The 20,294-nt window shown below is 43.2% G+C and overlaps 1 protein-coding gene across 2 annotated transcripts in view; it reads left to right on the top strand.

Annotated features, from left to right (window-relative positions):
* Positions 1–20,294, top strand: part of LOC146966810 (cadherin-6-like) — a 59,956-nt gene that overhangs the window by 13,701 nt on the left and 25,961 nt on the right. For both annotated transcript variants that reach the window (XM_085763431.1, XM_085763432.1), the window contains exons 2-3: positions 7,734–8,120; positions 17,723–18,017. In XM_085763431.1, the coding sequence (XP_085619557.1) occupies positions 7,884–8,120; positions 17,723–18,017 (532 nt within the window). In that variant the 5' untranslated portion in view covers positions 7,734–7,883. The remainder of the gene's footprint in view (positions 1–7,733; positions 8,121–17,722; positions 18,018–20,294) is intronic.

The raw sequence follows: 20,294 nt of genomic DNA, 5'->3' as shown, positions 1-20,294 counted from the left end.
TGCCTTTGACAGGCACAGTATGAGCTAATTTGTTTGGATTACTGTCATTCAGTCAAAGGCACGGTGTCACCTCTGTCACGTATGATCAGGGGAACTGATTAACTACATAAGTCAGTAATTTGAGGTTTTCATATCAAAGACTTTGTGTATCTTTTGTGGAGGAAAAAAAGCTGCTGCCTGAAGGTTTGTTTTTTTTTCTTTCCCATATTTCCTCAGGCATGCTACAAGTTTGTGGATAAATATCCAATAAGCATTTTTAACTCCAACGATATCGGAGAGAGTGACTTGAAATGTTGGTAACATATCTGGTAGTGAAACTTAATGTGCTATTTAGAAGCAGAAAGAGGGTTTAGAGAACCGTTAACTAAATCTTGGTGCTATTCCAGTGTTGTAGGTTGAATCCTAATTTGGACTGGAGGACTCGGTGTGTTTTGCACTACAGTGCTGACATTCACTCAGGAATTTTGGTTCAGCTTTGCATTCCAATTTGACCGGGGATTTTCAGCTGTTTATTCGCCCGCATTTTATGATGATGATTTTTGCCCTCCTCAATCTGTAGACATGTTTTATTTTCCTTTGTGGTAATATCCCCCATCTGTCTGAAATCTCCTTTTAGTGATCAATTTCCTCGCCTTAATCTGTGAGGCGTGTGCGTCGCAACGTAATATTGGAGTGGGGTGAAGTTATTTTCAAGACAATGCGGCAGTGTGTCTAGACTGTGTTTCTCAGCTAAACAAAAGATCAATATATATTGACAGGCTTCTGAGGGAATTTTTTTTTTTTTCCCTCCTCTGTTTGGTCGCATCTGTGTCCATTTTGCTGCAAGGACAAGGGACACGCCGGGCTTGTTTTTACTCAGTTTGTGAACCACTAACCCACATGGGCAATAAGACAAATGGAGAGTCCCAGATTCGGTGGCGAGCGCACGGTTCCCCAATTTACACCTGGGATTTGGCTGTAAATTTCTCCAGCGAGCAGCATGACGTGTATTGTGAATGACATCTACTCTGAGTCTGAGTCCTCTGAACAAACTCAGTCTGAGATGAGGTGAGGAGGAGGAGGAGGAGGAGGAGGAAGGTGGTTCAGGTGGGAGGAAACGAGGAGGCCAAAGAGAGCAGAGATGGTGAAACAACTTACTGCTGACACCTCCATGCATTAGCAGCCTTTAAGGGCCTCCTCTGTGGATTGTAACATGACCACGTTACCTGTGGCACCAGTGCCATACCCTCACCCCCCCCCCACCCCCCTCCCTCTCTCCCTCACCCCCTCTCCTCTCCCTTTGCTCGCCCCCTGGCTGACATTCTCCTCTCTCACTTTTAATTGCACCCCTGGGGCTCTTTCTGGGTTGCTGTGGAAGTCTTCGGCTCAACGGGCGCGATAGGGTGCTTTGCCGTGTCGCTCATACCCCTCGTTAGGAAAAAATAAAAAAATAAAACGAATAGAAGAAAAAACACAGGAAGAGAAGGTGGGAGAGGCAGAGGAAGGTAAGAAGGAGAGAAGAGGAGTAGGTCTTGCTCTAAGAGGTCACTCACAAGTCTAGATTTACCTGAAATGCCACCCAGGCCTATTGTCTTTAATAGCACATGTGCAGTGGAAAGGCCATTAGCTGGCCAGATCCAATATGTATTGACAAATGCATTTGTGTGACTCTCTGTGTCCCTGTCTCTATCCTCACAGCCCTGTGTTCGATAAAGCCAATAGATACATTTAATATCTAATTGTTCTGATTAAAAATGTTATCCAAGGCAATTCTTTGAGTGTGGAATCACAGGGCATTCGAAACAAATTGGCAGCAGACACATTAATCTTGCTTACCCCAACATCCAACACAATGCACAAGTCTTATTGCTCGATGGCAACTCCACACAATCTGTGACAGGCAATTTAAAGCAATTTACTTTTTTTCATTTTTTCATCAAGCATTTTTTTTTTAAATGCAATTAAATGGCACATGATATGAAGCGTAGACGGGGCAGGCGAGAGAGCGAGACAAAGAAGAGAGTGAGTGCGTGAAGGGAGGGAGAAAATAAAGGCAGCCCCGTGCTTGTTGTAAACACTGCCTCTTAACTGGGAGAATATAATTATGGTGTCATGTTCTATTACACACCTTCATTATGACGATGGTGCTCCCTGAGAAGGCGAACAGGGAAAGACGAGACCTGTGGCTCTTTAAAAAAAAAAAAAAAAAAAAAAAATTACCTACAGCGACGAGTGTTTCTGGAAGATGGCTGCGAACAAGAACACTCTTTCTCTGTCATGGTTACCGTCTCGCTCCACTTTGGCTTTCTTTGGACTTGTTTCTGCTTGGATTCACTTGTTTCTGGTGGTTTTAAAGGTCCCATATTGTTTAATGTGATTTCCTTGTCTTATTTGATTATTAAGCAGGTCTAGGCTGTATATTTATACTGTGAAAGTGTTGCACTGCTCAGTCCACAGAGAAGTGGACACAGCCTGTATTCAGAAATTAAGCCTCAAAATGAGTTATCAGAATTTATGTATATTTGACTGAAAGCAATCCTTGTTTCTTTGTTCCAGTTAAGTCATTCCAAACATTGCAGCATTTGATTTCTGATTTTTTCCTTAAATCTGCTACATTTTTTCTGTATCACTAAAAAAACAGTCAGCCAATCAGGAAAGAGTTTCTCGAGATCCAGAGAGAAGCCTGAGAGAGGAGATGTAAAACTACACAGAGATGGTTTTTCACATAAAATAAAACACAGGGAATGTATAAAATGTGGCCTTAGACGGCTTCATATTGTCACAGTGATATTGTCACAATAAAGTGTAATGGGTCAGAGAGCTGTATTTAGAAGTAAATCTGAAACAGAGTGCACCTGAAATGTTGAGAATAATCAGTAGTAAACCTGCCCACAGAAACAGAAAGTACAGGAGGTCAAAGATGAATTGACTCCAGGCTGTGAAGAGGGGTGGACATTTGCAACTGATATTTGAGTAATAATTCTACTGCTGTGGTTTGTTTTCTTTTCCAAATCACGGAAGCTATGCTGGGTTTAGTGTGGCATGTACAACTTGTCTCGTTGTCTGGACTGTTTGTGCTTCTTGATCTCTTCTTCGCAGCGTTGCCATATTTTCATCATCATTAACCCAAGTAATTAACTTGGTGCCAACAGAAATGAAGGCCAGTGTCATGACTAAAACCCAAGCTGAAAGAAACCGGGCCTTTAACTCCCTTCAAGTCTGCTGCCATCTTTTTTCTTTTGTACTTCACTCTCGTACAGTACAAATGTAAAGAGGCAGGCATTTTGTCATAGCCACCGGGCTACATGTGGCACCATAGCATTCTTAACCGGCCGTGACACTTTTTGACGTGGCAAAATAAAGCTTTAGCTGACTTACTCCTGGTCGTGGTCCCTTGTCAAGAGAATTATCAGGGCAGGGAGCGGTACAATATGGCTTCCAGGGTATGACAAATGTGGTCAAGGGGCGAACGCTCCTTAGGGACGGCGGAGCCCTCCATACAGTGAAAGCATTAGCTTTCTACGGTGACATTATGAAGAAATCCATTGAAAAGGCCGGCTTCCCAGTGCTGGGGGACTCGAGGTAGAAAGCTTCATGAGTCCACCCAAGAGACTGACTGGTATTTCCAACCACGCTGAAGCCTAGAGCAAATCAATAGCTCAAAGTCCCACATGCTCCTCACCAGCGTCAATTAAGTAAATTCATAAAGTCGAGTGTGCTGGGAGTTGAAGGGAGGGAAATAAAAAGGGAAATACTGGAGAGAGAGAAGGGGGGAAAAAATCATCCAGTCATCTTGCAAATTTGGATAGGAAACAGAGCTTCTGTCGAGAGAGTTGCAGCTTAGAGGAAGTAGAGTGTTGGTCTGAGAGACTATTTCTCTGCGGGTGTTATTAAGAAGCCTGACAGTCCATCTCACTTTCACCTGCCTCCATCAGCACACGCACTGTTGACCCGGGAGTCCCCCCCCCACCCTCCCCGCATCCCCACATCCCCACATCCCCACATCCCCACCCCTTCTCTGTGCTGAGCCAGGCAGAGGACACATGCAAAGTGACTGGCTTTCAGCAAAAAAAAAAAAAGCCCTGCGATAATGCATATCAGCTCAGGCCTATGCAAGCAAAGTAGGCAGAGACAAGGGTGGGGGGATGGGGATGGGACGTTGGAGGCAAAGAAGGGGGAGGGGTGGGGTGGGGTGGTGCTATAAACTGCAACGCACGGGGGAAAAGAGAACGAGGGGACCTAACCCCTCGGCTTCATCCGCCTGCAATTTGCCTCATAAGGGGAAAGCAGGGCATGCCTTGGCTGCCACTGGAAGACAGGTAGCGTAATGGATGGGCCAGTCTCCCAGCCTGACTGCTGACACTGCTCTGACAGGACGTTCCTACCTCTCCTTCACTCCCCCTCTCAATCTCTCTCTCTTTTCCCTACCCCCTGTTTGCCCCCGAGTGTCCTCACGCTAACTACATCTGATATCGAAAAACTTTTTTTTAAGCAAGTGTCTCGGCGGCGTGCTGGAAAAGGAAACAAACACACCTCGCCGTCACATCCAGAGGGTGTAAACAAACACCGGGGCTGGAATTTGTTTAAAGAAGTTTGCGAAAAAGACAATTTGACGTCACCGTGTTTGCTCAGAAAGTCATCCAACACTTGGCAATGCACTATACACACACACACACACACACAAACCTGCTGTCTGCTGGTCCTCCAGCAGCACATACACTCCTCCACTATGTTTCTTGACACAAATACAAGCAGCCTGAACTGCTCAGCTTGCTGCTTTTTATTTTGAAAAGGCCCAAGATCATCTCCATTCAACTTGTATCCATTGGCGAATTGATTAGCTGTTAGTTTGTGCTTGAGAATTAATCGACGTTGGTTTTGTTTATATGACAGTCTCTATTTTCAGCCTCCTGGATACCGAGGGGCTGTGATGAGCGCTGTTACACCGCGGCATTGTTGATAAAAGAATAGTTCGCTGTCGACAAGCGTCTCTACATGACGTTGGAGTCTGTGCCCTTGGCGCACTCTTGGATGGGTTTGTCGGAGGGAAAGTAAACAAGGTAGTCAAACTGTCTTTATGAGCCAGTGGAACAGACAGAGGCAAATAGCTGAAAACACGCTGACTATCAAACCCTCCATTATGTTTTGAACTGAATCCGTCTTTTTACCGCGAGTGGCTTGACAGACGGGCACAGGAGTGAAATGTGCAGCTACTGTATTTTTTGTTTTATCGAGCCAACAAAGACACCCAGTCGACATCAAAACCTCCACCGCCACAAAAGTTGCTACAAAGCCAGCAGTCCCAGTCGATGGCGGTGAGACATGTGTTTGTGTAAAGCTCAGCGGTTGTTCTGTGACACCGCTTGATGGTGTTTTCTTTATTTCTGTTGGATCAAGATTTTCAGATACTAAACTTAGCGCCGGTATCTAAGAGAAAGTTGGTGGGTATTGTGACAGCTTCCACTGCCGCCTGCCGCTCCCCCTCAGCCGCCACCTTTCCCTCTCGCTCCACTCTTCTCTCGCTCCATTTCCCTCCTCGCTCCCCTTCAGCCTGTCTGGCTCCACTTCTGCATGCAGGTCAGGATACTTAATTCATGTCCGGAGACATCGTTTCCTCATTCCCCAACGCGGTGTGTGAGGGAAGCCGACCAGACCTGCCATACATCGTCTCTGGACTGCTCTCCCTCTGTCCTCCCATCGCTGCCCCCAGCCCCCCCCCTTTTCCCCACGTCTTCTGAGAACGTGCGATACGGAGGAACGTTGCAGACGCTCCCCCAGCGGGCCCTCTGATAACCCTCCCACCAAACCCCAGCCGAGGAACACTGGCAGCCTGGATATCGCCCAGCCTGTGAGGAATAATGAGAACAAAAGCAGAATACATGGCCTTCTTTCTCTTTTCTGCCTACCCCCCTCCTCCTCCTCCTCCTCCTCCTCCTCCACCACCACCTCCGTCCCACGTTGTTCCTCTTGTTCCGCTTCCTTCTCACATTTGCCAGCGCTTTCTTGCTCTGGCCTTCGGAGGACGGTGGACAGAAGACAGCGCAGAAAGGGAAGGGGCGGGAGAAAACGATTGAGAGTCGGAGAGCAGAGATATTCCACTGCCAACATCAGGGCCCTTCTCTGTGGTTTGCAAACAGTCATTTTGTTCAGTATCTTTACACTGATCTTAAGGTAATAAACTGGGGTTGACATTGCCCAGGGTCTCCATTGGCATTCTGCTGGGTCTGATAACAAAGTGTTCCGAAACAGATTGTTTAAAAAGATAGAACAGGCAGCTCCACATAGAGCCGTGCACTCTATTAGATGTTGATTCAGGGGCTTAATGGAGATAAAATAGCTCTACATGTGCTGTACAAGATGTAAGCCTATACATTGATGTGTAAAAAATTCTAATCTGATATTTATCAGGTTAGGCAGCACTCAGCCTGCCCATCAATCAGATGACTGACATTCAACATACAGCATGCGTGTGCACATGAATGTATATCAGGGCTTGTGTGGATGGGGATATGTGTGTGAACTGGGAAATCAATCACACACACAGAGCTGTGGTACAGGTTTCAACTCTTCTGTCCACAGTCACAGCTTTGACCATTTTGTTTGGCCTGAAGTTGATTAATCAAAATCCTCTTCCTTCAGTGTTCCCACGTTAATGAACAGATTTCTTGGAGATGGATTTGTAAGAGGACAAGGCAGCAATTAAAGGTTATGTTTGTTTTTTTATTGGATTGAACCCTTTGGTTTGGGAGAGAATCTCAAGGTGATGTGTGTTGTGTGTTTTTTTTTTTAATGGCTTGTTTTCCATTAGTCCTGAAATGAGAAAATCTTTATTTAAAACAACATAAAAGAGAGAGAGAAGCAAAAAAAAAAAAAAATCCACACGTGTGAAACTGAATCCAAGTGAAGTTTGGTACGTTCATTTGATAAGTGACTTGGTTAACAAAATCATTTGACTAATTATTTCAGCGCTTTATTTGAACTCAGTTTGGGGCCAAAACATTTGATGGAACTAAGAAATGAAAATCATAAGAAACCCGAACTGAAAACAAGACCGAATCTTAGGAAACAAAGAAAAAATGGTCCATAAATAAAAAGAGGAAACAAGAAATTTGAAGGCTGCAAGCATGCGGGTGCTTCTTTGTTTTTAATTATGTGCATTTAGTCTTGGATTTTTGCTACATTTCAATGTGGGGAAGGCTTTGTAAAGTGAACTGCCTTGTTAATGACATGCCTGTTGATATTTGATGGATCAAACTAAACTGAGTTATTAGTCCCATAGTTATAAGGCCACTTCATTTCAATATCAGAAACTGCCTGTGTGTACAGGAGTGAATTGTAATTGGAGTTAACTTGTGTTAAGTTGACAGTCTTGCAATTTTGTCCCATGTTTTTTAGTTTATTCATGTACTATATATAATATCCATTCCTTGTGTATAATGCTGTTTCATTTGATCTATTTTAAATGTCAGACCTTGTGACTCTAAATCAAATTAACATGATTCTTAAACTCCATCGTTTTTTGAGAAGCATCTGCAGGCGAGTGTGTGTGTGTGTGTTTTGTACTCGGGTCTTTTCACTTCATCTGCACTTGGACTTGATTTAGTTTCAACTCCACTGCATCTTCAAAAAGCTCCGAACTCCGGCGACTTGGTCTTGACTAACAGGTTGTGAAACAAGACGGGAGCTTGTGCGGTAACAAATTGCCGCCTCCCCTCCCAGTATTGACTCTCTGTTTTTCTGTGTAAATGTTCCAGGTGCTGGTTGCCACCCTATGTGAGCCTGGGGAGCCGTTCCTGCTTCAGTAGATTGCAGCATGACGACTGATCCGATACTCTGACCAAAGACCACTGGACACAGACCACTGAGGGTGGGGGGAGAAGACAGAAGGCTGTGGTGGTGTGGCCATGGATAGAAGGAAAGTTTGCGTATTGATGTTGCTGTGGGCCATGGCCCACCTCAGCTCTCCAGGGTACGGGCTCAGGGCCCTGCGAAGGACTACAGGGGGGAGGAGGGGGTCCGCGGGACTGACGGGAGAGGACGCCAACGGTGTGCCGCTCAGGCGCTCCAAACGAGGTTGGATGTGGAACCAGTTCTTTTTGTTGGAGGAGTACACCGGGACGGACCTGCAGTATGTCGGAAAGGTAATTCAAGAATGTGTTTTTCTATTATTTTAATTTTCCTCCAGCTGCTCTGTTACACCACAGCCTGTTGTTGACTTATCACTGCAGCTTCATGTGACCATCATACATGAGGCCGCTTCAGGCCAGATCACTTGATCAACAAACTCATGATTGTTACACATAGACTAAAGAAAACAACACAAAACATTAGAATATCTGCATCAGTTAGTCGGCACAGATTTGCCTTTGTATAAGTCAGATGAGTTTGTGGAGCTTTTCACATTTATTTTGTACTTTTTGAATGACTCACTGCCACAGTGTAATTTCTTGTAGAGCAGATAGTGCCTTAAAATGTGACAGATGCATATGAGGAAGGGAATGAAACGTACACAGAAAAAGCTGCACCTAATGTCAGTGTAAAAAGATCAGATTTGTAATCTTGTTTACCGAAGATTGTTTGATGAGACTGTTCCTGATTTGAATGAAAATACTAGTGTTACAGCGCAGAGCTCTGGGAAAGCTGCTTATGCATTTGCACAGTTTAACATTTCAGTAGTTTAGCTTTTTCAAATTAAACAAGCCAACAACAACAAAAAATGCTCAAACCAACTTAAACCACATGCAGACAAAATATTCTTAGTAAGGGTGTGTTGGAGTTTTTCAACATTTTGAAGTTGCAGACTAATATCTGATGTACTGTATAGGCTACAGTAAAGCCATGTTACTAGTTAGTAGAGTGAATAAGTGAGGGTCAGTTTTTGTCCAGGGCAGTGGTGAACCCAGTCCAGCAAAGGTGCTTTAATGAAGTGCTACAGTCTGTACAGTGTCCTGCTTATTTAACTGAAGCTAGGAAATAAATGTACTGGAGTAGAAAGTACAATATTTCCCTCTGAAATTGAGTGGAGTGGAGGAGTAGAGTAGCTGAAAATGGAAATACTGAAGTACAAGTGTCTCAAAATTACACTTAAACATAGTACTTACAGTAAATGTACTCAATTACTTTCCACTGCTCTTAGGACAGCTACTTCTAAGGGTTGAGCACACATGGATTTCAGTCTTGGTTGAAAGGAAACTGCTGGATTTTTGTGTGAAAATAAAGATGGATGTTGAAAGAACAGGTAGAAGACAATCAAGAAAACTGTTAAAATGACAATTATTCCTCATTGTTCACAAAAATTTGACAAATGAGAGCCAAGAGCTTAGCTGTAACTTAAGGCTTAAGGTAGAAACTAACTAAAAATTAATGTTCAACCTTTGATACTTGGCAGAGTCTAATCAATAAGGTAAGATACATACATAGTTAGCCTCTGCTAATTACATGTAATGCCAATTATTGACACAAACCTAACATTAAGGTTAAGAAAACTTGTTGTTTTTACTGCAATTTCAACAAAGGAATCCAACCATGCTAGTTGTCACATAATTTAAACCCTGTTTCTACCCTGTTGCCCGCATTGTGTTTCAATGTGTATCTCCTTTAGCTAGCTCTTTCAGGCTGCACTTGAAAGTAAGAATTTTGTTCTTAATTTGCTTGTCTGGGTAAATAAAGGTTAAAAAATAAATAATTTAGTACTGGTGGAATTGTCTCCGTTTATATTCTGGACGGCATATTGTCACTTCTTCTGACCCATCCAAACTTGCAGTTTGCAGAGCCTAGGCTTAGATCTGTGGAAGGAGCTTAGCCCAGTTCCTAACTCCCTCAGAATTTAAACTCCTTCCCTTTTTCAATTTCAGCAGCAGTTTGTTCAGAATGAAAGAATGAAAGTACCCAGTGGTTGGTGTGAGGAGCCATAGCCGCCCACAAAAAGGCTGAACAGAGAAAAGAGAAAGGGGCACCATACTCTAAACTTCATCATTAGACAGCTCAGGGTGACTGGCTGCACTGTTGAGCTGATAAGTGGTCTCTAAGAAGTGAAGACACCACACAGAGGTCATCACTTTAACAACAAAAGCTAGAGCCACAACTTCCATCTCACAAATTATAACTTTAAACTCAAAAAAGCATCTTTGGTCACTGTGCATCCAGCCTACAACTCTCAGCCTCCTGGAGTTTCTCTCCTCCTATTTGGTGTATTCTCCCCAATTGCCTCTGTTTGTTTATTCTACTGGGAGTTCTTTCTTTCTTTTTTTTTTGTTTCCAGAAAGCCACTATCAACACAACACAACTTGAACTTGAACTTTTTACATGGCGGCATTTGGAAAGTTGCCATTTTCTGTTCATTTAAAAATGTCTCATTATGTACTGTCTTGTCAATACATATTTATGAAGACACAGTACTTTTTTTTCCCTTTTTTTTCCTTTTAAATTCTTCCCATCCATCAAACCAAACAAATGCAAATTCCACCAGATACTGCCTCATTTGCATATTACAATAACACACAGATACAAATCTGAATTTGTGATACAACTCTTCTAATGTTAACTTTCTATAAGGCGGCCTAACTACCTGTTGGGTCTTTACTTGGTGGCACATTGGGTTTCTGGATAACATGATCATCCTTTTACAGACTTAAATGCGAATCATCCCATCAACTGTTACTAGACATGACGTGATACTTTGGACGTCTGATGCTCTTAAATCTGACTTCCATTCCATTGGTCCATCCGTCAGTCCTCGGGCTTTGTTTTTTTCTGTTGGCTGTCTGATACACTTTGTGCTTACTGTCAGCTCGGTGACTGCCCGCACAATGTCCATTCCACTCACATCAAGCCATCCTAAAGCAGCCGTCCTGCCCTAAAGTAAAATATGACTTCCTCCGAAGGTATTATTTGTTCAACAAAATGAAAATACAATGTCGACCCAGATAACACTGGAGGGAGGTACACGAAGACGGGCCAAATAATGCTTGCTTTACATGCAGCGGAGCGGAAGTCAAGATATCTGTCTCCTCTTCCAACCTACTGTAATTGAGGAGATTGTGAAGCGTCGTGGCAAGGTCAGGATGACTGAGGAGGAAGAAAGGCTGTTTTGTGCGAGGAGTTGAATGGGGCCAGTGCTTTGCATTCCTATCATGTGTCCACGGAGGATAGAGTCATCCAACCAAATGAGATTCTGCAACATACGTCCTCCCGGAGTGAGGGTTGACTTTCAGCCCCGGTCTAAAAGGATTACATTGCTCGCTATAGTACGAGGCGAGCAAATACAAGAATGAACAAAAAAAAAAAGCTGGAAAGACAAAAAAAAAACACACACAGAGTGAATGAAGATCAAAAGTAAGTACCAAGCATGATCAAACCACTTTGTCTTTAGAGAGTGGTGATTGATGTGCCACTCGTCCTTTTAGGTTGTAAAAGGACTAATAGCAAAAGAAGAATGGATTATCTGAGTGCGGTGTACACTTAGAAAGCCAGGGGCTGCAGCCTAAGAGCCCGGCTCCTGAAGACGCCATTAAGGCATCAACCTTCGAGTACCACACTTAATCATGACTCCAAGCGCTTGTTGTTTCCCCAAAGTACATGCAGCTGGGCGCTTTCCCTCATTGTCGGCTCACTAGCCGGTTGTCACATAGGACCGCAGTACGTAGATCTTATCTGATTGCAATTACTGTTTGTTAATTGCGAGATAAAGTACAAGTGATGAATTGGGCCCTAAAGGGAATGAATAGCTTTTGAGTTGAACACATGGCTCAACACGGAGAACAACCATCTGCATCTGTATCCTCAGGTGGAGGCCATATTTTCACAATGTAGTGGTTTCTGAAAGAAGACGGGAGGGGGGTGGGGAAACACAAAAGAGAGGGGTTTTTTTTGTCATTGCAAGTGACATCATTACAACCAGTGAGCGCAGCATGGAACAAAACCACTTTTGTTTGTGCCGGGAAAAAAAAAGAATTGGAAATAACACAATGGCATGTTATTACAAACAAGGGAGCAGCTCTTGACACACAGTAGAAGATAGAATGATGAAACTGCACTTGAATTACAACATCCTGTCTCCAGTTATTTGGTAAACTCACTCTCTCCCCCAGTTGGCTTTTTTCTCTTCTTTTTTTTTCATTTTTTAACGACGGCTTTATCATGTTGTGAAGAGCTAACAAATCAAATTGCAATCTTTCCTGAACAAGCGTAACAAAAGCAGTTGGAACAGGAAGGAATTAAGAGAAGCAATCGAGAGGAGAGGAAGAAGGAGAAGGAGACTCTGGCAGTGTCTTGTTGGGGAGCTGGTTGGCTGCTAATCTTGCTAATCTTGCTGTATTGGCCAATGATTTTTTTCTTTCTTTTCTTTTTTTTCTTGTTTTTTTTTTTTTTCCTCCTGCAGGAGGAGAATCGTACACTGCCTCTCATTAGCAGGCAAGCTGCATACAGGCCTCGGAGGGCCTGAGCTGTCACTGGGGGAAGAGAATGTTTGTTTATTTCATTATTTCTTACTTTACCAAAGGGCACATATCCACCGAAAATGGTTAATGGCCTGTGGTTGAAGAGTGTTTGTGCTGCACTATCATATCTCATAAAGTATTTACAGCCCCTGATAGGCCCCAGTGGTTCTGGGCCTGGTGGGTAGACTCCTCAACATAGTCCCTAGCAAGTGAGCAGTGTTCTCCGTATTGAACAAACACATCCGCGTGCACGCAAGCACACACGCCTGCAAACGCTAGCCTCCAGTAATGGGCTGGAAATCAGAAGAAAGAAATAATAAAAAAAAAAAAAAGAAAAAGGCAGATGAACACAGACATAATATGCTTCCCAGTCCTGTACGACTCAGCGGCTGAGGCATCCTGGGGGAGAGACTGGAGCATCTTATGGCAGCGGAGTGGAAAGGTGCAGGGTTTTTGTGTGTTTGTTTGTGGGGGGTGGGGTGATTTTTGGTTTCCGTTCATGCTCCCCCATTACCAGCTGCTCACCTTGGCAGAGAGGCAAGGAGTTTGCAATATGGCGCAGGCCTGGCCGTACCCGCGCCATGGCAACCCCTGCGGTCCCCAGCGGCGACCTGGAGCACACAACGGCCGTGTTTGTTGATTAGGCAATAAGTTCCCGCTTGTGCACCGGGAGGGGGGTGACTTCAATTACACTCCCCCTCCTTCACAGCATGAGCAGTGGAGGGAGAGGGTGTGATGAGGTCGTGCGGCGCCGCAAACATCTGTCTGACGGAGTCGCAGGGGCGAGGCGATGTCTGGGCGAGATATGCTGCCGCCGTCACCGCGGCACCTCGCAATTGTCTCAATAATGTCACACGCCTGCTACTGCTTCAGACACCTGTTGCTTTAACAGGGTGGGATTAATTGATTTCCTATCATTAAACACTCAGGCGTCTCCTCTACATTTCACTATGGAGTTGGCCAGGTTGTTTTCTAATGAGGGGGGAGTGGGTATGACAGAGGGGCGGGGCTGTAGCCAGGATTCAGCCTGAGGTCATGAGTCCAGAGTCCCCCATGCAGACATCACCACCTGAATGAAGTTTTGACCCAGAAATGCCAATTTCAGATAATTACACATTTTTTAGACTAATTTAACTTAATTTAATCATGTATCATGTTCTTATCATCAGCCTATATAATGATCTGTTATTTCAGCATAGATCTCAATGTTGCTGTTGCTGTTTATCATCATTACAAGTTTTTTTTTTTTTTTAATGCAATCTTACATACAGGTAATATTTGAAATAGTTTTTCAGTAGAAATAAAAACAAACCCCCCCCCCCCCAGATTTTATTGTGTATAATTTAAAAAAGATAAGACAAATGCAAAATATGAATTTGCATTTGAAATTAGTAAATTTCTTGTGGGTTTGGTTCTTTTTTCTACAAAACATGACAGAATTAATCACAATTTTTGCAGTGTAAAATGACAAGTGTACAGATACTGAGTCTAAAATCCTTTTATAAAAACACTGTGGTTTGTAAACAACCATCTCAGGTTGTTTAAAGCCCTAAATCCTCTGCAACAACACGAGGACGTGACCTCACTGTCCTGATTTGTAGCCTCGGCCCTGTAGCAAAGTAAATAGAAACGCTTGAGAATTGTCCATGATTAAAGGGAAGCATGCTGTAAATTATGCATGGGACACAGAACAAAAGATGTCCACAAGAGAGAAATGTATGGTGGCTGACATTTCACCTTTAAGTCTCTGCAGCTCTTGACCGCGTGTCTCAACTTTACACATCATCAGACATTTGATAGGCTATTTTTGTGCACAGTCTGAGGCTACCATCTGGCTATGGAGAAGGCAGCCAGTTCTCGACAGGCCAGGACACAAGGCCTTAAAGGCTAACTGGCTAATTGCCCTAAGCAGCCCATTTCCAAGTGCCATCTTTTTGGCCTAACTTGAGTGAAGCACAAATGGCGTCCAGATCGAGCCTGCACTAACATTTGCTGCACTTGAAACTGATTAATTTCACAAACAAAGACGGCTCGCTTATAAGTTCTCACGCACAGATGTCTGATGAGTACCACTTCACTTCTCAGCCCACTTCAGACTGGGAGATGAAGCACGTAGGGGAAAAAAATAAATATCTTCCACTGTGAAAAAGTGCCAACCGTTGGAAATGGTGTGGTATCACTCAGCGGAGAAGGCTAATTGAGTGGGAGCTTTTGAAATGTATAGCATTTCATTGATGATATAATGGTGTCTACGTAAATGCCTTAAAGTTTGCTTCACAGCTGAGTCACAGCAAAGAAATCTGTCTCTCAAGTCAGTTATGACTGTAATTGAGTCATCCAAAGCCTTATTTCCTCACAGTATGGTGGGATACTGTTTCCAGTGCTAATGAAGTTGTTTCCAGTTTTCTCTTAAATTGCCTTATTTTTCTTAATTTGTCCTTTTTTTCTGTCATGATTATTCTCTGAAAATGACTGAAAGTCTGAAGAAAAGGAGTTGAAATAATTGAGAATGACTCACCAAATTGGTCTGTACTAAAACAACGTCCAAGCTAAGCTAAGCTAACCAGCTCATGATTGCAGCCTTGTATTTTCCAAGACGGATACAAAAGCTGATATCAATCTTCTCATCTTCTCATCCCCGCGAGACAGAAAATATTTCTCTAAATGCCACTCTGTTCCTTTAGGGAAACGTGGCTTCTATAGCAGACAGAATAATTGGATAATATGGAGGGTTTTTTTTTTTCTTCTTCTAGTGTGCTCCTCTCTCTTGAAAAGACCAAAAGTCTCAGTGTTAATGGATATAGCGTCATGCTCTCTGCCTTTTTTACGATTTGGTACCGTAGGAGGTTAGAGGAAAAAAGCCTCACTATCGATGTTCCCGGGCTTCTTGGTGACCATGCTGAATGCACATGTGGGTTTCTTTTCTCACCCTGTGACAGTTTAATTGTATTTTCGATATAAATTGATCAAAGGGCCATTGTGAATGCACGTTGGGCTGCCACATTGATTTCCGGGAGAGGTTTTTTTTTTTCTCCCCCCAACCCCTCCTCTTAATTTGAGTAGAAGGGCAGCAGTAAATTCTCCTCACCGGCAAGGTGGGCAACCGGGAGGGACGGGGTCACTGCAGCAGCCGCTATAGAGTTCGATACTCGGAGCTGCCTTGTAATATCCTTCAGGGGGAGAGAGGAGGAACCCTTCAGAACCACAAGATCTCTCTGTTTCCATAGAAATGACAGTCGACACAGCGTATGTCACACTGTCTATCTCCCATCTCAGTCGAAAGGAGAGGACTCAACAGTTATTAACTGAATTGTCGTGCCGGCAGAGATAGGCGGCTTGATAGACAATCATAGAAAAGGACATTGCAGCTATAACAGCAGGAGGAAGATAATAATTTTGAAGTGGATTGTTTTCAGCCAGAGTCTCTATTTGGGAGCATGTACTGTAAAGCAGAACAGAAAACAAATAAAATTCTGCAGGAGATTCTCCTGGCTTGGTTAGACAGGGAGAATAAAAAAACAAAAAAAAACAAAAAGACAAAGCAAGAGTTGTTTTGACCAGAATTCAAGTGGGTGAATGAAACAGTGCTCCTCACTAGATCCTAATCCGAAGATGCAAAAATTCTGCAACACACTCGACTGGCTCTGTTAGACAGAGAAAGGAATGAAAACAGTCATTTTTTACCAGCATTCAAGCAGGCGAACAAAATAGTGTTAAAGATGCTAATCCACAAAGCTGTTCATCTCACATGTGCCAGCTTTGCCCTGATAAAACAGCATGAATTAGTAAAGCTTCCGAGCACCTGGGATGAAAAGCTTTTTAATATATGATGAGAAGGGAGATTTTGCAATGTGCTCCCACGTGACCCAGCTGCAACGCTCAATATCCCCCCTCAGTCTGTCCACCGGCGGAGCCAAGAACGTTTGTAGACCCGACAACAACAACAAGAACAAAAACAAAAAAAAGTCAAACTGGAGAGGAAAACACGCACTCAACCCATCAAAATCAAATGTTGTCGGCTCAGTCGAGTTAACGAGGTGTCAGTAACTCGTCTCAGCGCCCACTTATCTGCAGGAAAACATTCAGATGGCATTTGCCTCATTTTGTGCTTGACGTGTTTGCCCATGTCTGCAAACATGTGCTCTCCTTTTGCCCTTTACTTCGCCCTGCAATTATTACCATGTCCTCGGTTATTAAAAGCAGGAGGAACGGGAAGTAGTCAGGGAAGCAGTGGGAGGGGAAAACCGCTGGACAAGCTTTTGATGAGTTCCCTGAGATAAATATGTTGGGAGGGGGGAGGATTTGGCGGCGGAATTAAAATGTCAGAGCATGCTAAGCTGCTATTCATGCAGGAAAAAAAAATAAAACGGGAGATATAGAGAGAGAGAGCAAATAATAATGAGCAGCTCCACGGACAAGTGGACTCTCGTGGTCCTCTGGCATGTCGCTCATGTTGCTGATCCATCAGGGATTGGCAGGCGGCGGAGGGGATGGCGGACTCGCTTGCTCTCACGCTGGTACTTCACAGACTCCGACCCACTGGCATTCTGTTTTACAGCGCTGTGAAAATGCCACTGTGGCCCTGCGGTAAGAAAAAAAAAAAAAAAAAAAAGTAATGTAACAATACCAGTACCACACAACAGCACTTTCAACGCTCAGTGCTCGTGTGCGCGTTCTGTTCTTGGCAGGAGGCGAGTGTCGGCGAGATGAGGTGAAGCCACGGATGTGTATCGTCGCCGACAGTTTACTAAAGATGATGGGAATGTGTTAAATAACACCCAGTGCACTTATCAAAGCTGTCAGTGTTTCTGTGCCAGGGCCCAGATTGGTCAGATCTGTGGTTCTGTTGCACAGAGCAGCCGAAATACTCGAGTGGAAAAAACTGAGATTCCGCTTTGAAATGAGGTTTTCCATTAAGTTACAGGCAAAGTTCACATTTCCTGGATGTGTTTTTGCACTTCTCTGAGATCACCTGTCAATCAATTTTTTTTTCCCAGTGCAGCTTAATCTTCACTGTGGCTGTTTCTGCTCATGCTAACCACTGCAGGAGATTTCTCTCAGGAAAGAGCGAGCTGACACTCTGTGCTCATAAGAGCAAATTAAGCAAATGTGAAAGCTTTCATAAACCAGAGTTTGAATCACTGTTGTGCTATAACAATTAGCAATAGAGAGCGGCAAAGTGGGAATTTATTAAAATGAAAACACCACAAACCGTTGCTTGAAATTGTTGTTTTGGAGCTGCAGGGATCCATGTTATTATCTTTCTTGATTTTTTTCTTTTCTTTTCTTTTTTTTTCACCACACAGCTTCATTCAGACGGAGACCGAGGAGATGGAAGTACGAGGTACGTCCTCACCGGGGAGGGGGCGGGGAGACTGTTCAAGATCGACGAGAAGTCGGGGGACATCCACGCCACCAAGAGGCTGGACAGGGAGGAGAAGGCCTACTACATCCTCCGCGCCAAGGCCGTCAACCGCTTCACCAACGAGGCGCTGGAGGGCGAGTCCGAGTTCATCATCAAGATCCACGACATCAACGACAACGAGCCGCGCTTCACCAAGGACCCCTACTTCGCCCGGGTCCCTGAAATGTCCGACATCGGTAAGTCCCCGCTACCGCCGCCACTGACCCAATGGTCACCAATAAGTACAAAGGCTCATCCACGCTCAAGGTCGACTACAAACACGGTCTTTACCAGAAGATGCTTCATCCATCTACAGAGGATGAGATGTGGTTTGAATACAATGTTAATAATCACAGGCAAATTAACTAAATTTGCATAATTTCTCATACATTTATTACATTATAAAAATTAGCTCTGTGATCTGGATTTTGAGCATGTTGCTCAAATATATTGTAGTATTTTCAATATTACAATAATATTGTATGGAGACACAGGTCTTTATACAATACGATGCAATACGATACAATACAATATGATATTGTATCACAGAGCCTCTGGTGATTCCCACCCGTAGTATATATCATTATCATATCATATATCCAAGACCTTGAATATGTTTATTGTTTATTAGTGTTAGCTTGGCCACTTTCTGTAATACAGTTGTTTTCAGTTTTAGAGAATAATTGAGTCAAAATGAGTCTGGATGTTGCTGTGGTGTATTTTTAATTTTGATTTTATTTTTGTCTCTTGTTCATAACCTGATTTCTACATCGGTTTCCCACACATATTAAACGTTAATTTTCTGAGCACTTTACTTGTTTGGACTCAAGTTAGATGCAAAACGTTTTCTTTCGACTGTACTTTGTGCAATGACAATACAGATTAATCTAATCTTATCTGACACATTATAATGAGTATTTTCATTTTTTGTTTTATTTCATTTTTATTTTTTAATTTATTTTAAATTGTTAAATGGCCTACTCGTAACTACGTAACTACTATTGTGTTAATAGTTAGCACAGTGAAAATAAATTCATCGCTTCTTACCTGAAGTTCAGATTCCCCTCCACTCGGCGGCCGCGGGTCTCTCCTCCTCCTGCCTCCCCTTCCCCTCATCCACCTGACAGTCACCTCCGCCATTGTTACCTGCGGCTGCTGAAGAAGAAGCTCCGCCATAGTCACCAGCAAACATCTGTGTTATTTTAACACATTTGGCAGCATCTGCCTGAAGGGCTTGTCTCTTTTTGTCTCTTATTTTTTCCGCGCCTCCTTTCTGTTTTTTGCTGTTCTCCATTTTGTTGATCTCCTCTCCTCTGTATGAGTGATTGATTGGCAGCGAGGCCCAAGAGGGAGGGGGCATCGGCCCTCGGCTGTAATTGGTCCAGCCCAGAATCAATCATGACTAATGGGCCGATCTACCAGTTTTGTGTACCAATAGGTATTATGACTAATACCATTACTAATACTAGTCGTTTTAGTAAAAAAATTGTAAAAGAAAAAAAGAAAAAAAAAAAAAAAAAGGCCCGGCCCAAAATCACCATCTGCCCACCGGGCAAATGCCAGTATGCCCGATGGCCAGTCCAGCGGTTAGGCCTAACGGTAATGCTAAGTTAGCAAGGGATACTAACCTAAAGGCGGATCATATGGTAACCCTTTGAACAGCATTTTTAGCATCTGCACATTGTTCCCTCCTCCACACTCAACTGACTAACAAAAAACTAATTAATTGATAAATGACAATAATAGCCTACGTATATGAAAAAGAAAGTAAATACATAAACAGTCATAATTGATGCTAGCGTTTGGAGTGTGTGCAGCTGTCAAAGCAAATTCTATTCAGAAACCAAATGTAGGATATTGATCATAAAACAGACAATAATTAAGTGTTTACACACAATAAGGTGTGTGTGTGTGCGTGAGTGCAGGGAGCTGGATTAAAAGGCTTATGATTCAAATAGGATAAAGACGCCAGTCTTACTGGATCAATGGGACTTTATCAATCATAATAATGACGCCGACTCAACAAAGAGGGCCCGGCTAATTAAATGAGGAAAAGCGGGGAGCTGTTTTCTGACCAGAGAATAAACAAGGTAAAGCATCTGTGTGATGGTTACAGCACTTGTGCAGATAATCTTTTAAATACAGTATTGTATCTTATTAAAACAGTATTTAATTTAATTACCAGCATTGTCAGCTGTGTCATCACAGTGAATAATTGCGGATTCTATTTCTGGAGTGCCAGTTTCTGAGACAGTACCATTTGCTGTTTTCGTATTATCATTTGTTCTTGTCATTCAGCACCAAATTAAACTTTAATTCACCATGCACTCTGGCTCTCGCTCCTCGTCCAAAAAGTACATACTGGCCTCATGAATATAGATAAACAATATAAAAAGGCTCCTAATCAATACTTGCATGAAAACATGGAGTGAACTCTGTGTTCTGCTGCTACTGCTGCTGCTGCTGTGCTTCGG

This window comes from Trachurus japonicus, chromosome 20 (genome assembly GCF_045865225.1).
Source record: "Trachurus japonicus isolate A0001 chromosome 20, Traja_1.0".
Classification (NCBI taxonomy): domain Eukaryota; kingdom Metazoa; phylum Chordata; class Actinopteri; order Carangiformes; family Carangidae; genus Trachurus; species Trachurus japonicus.
The sequence above is the reverse complement of the archived record's forward strand: the minus strand, read 5'-3'. Positions and strand labels throughout refer to the sequence as shown.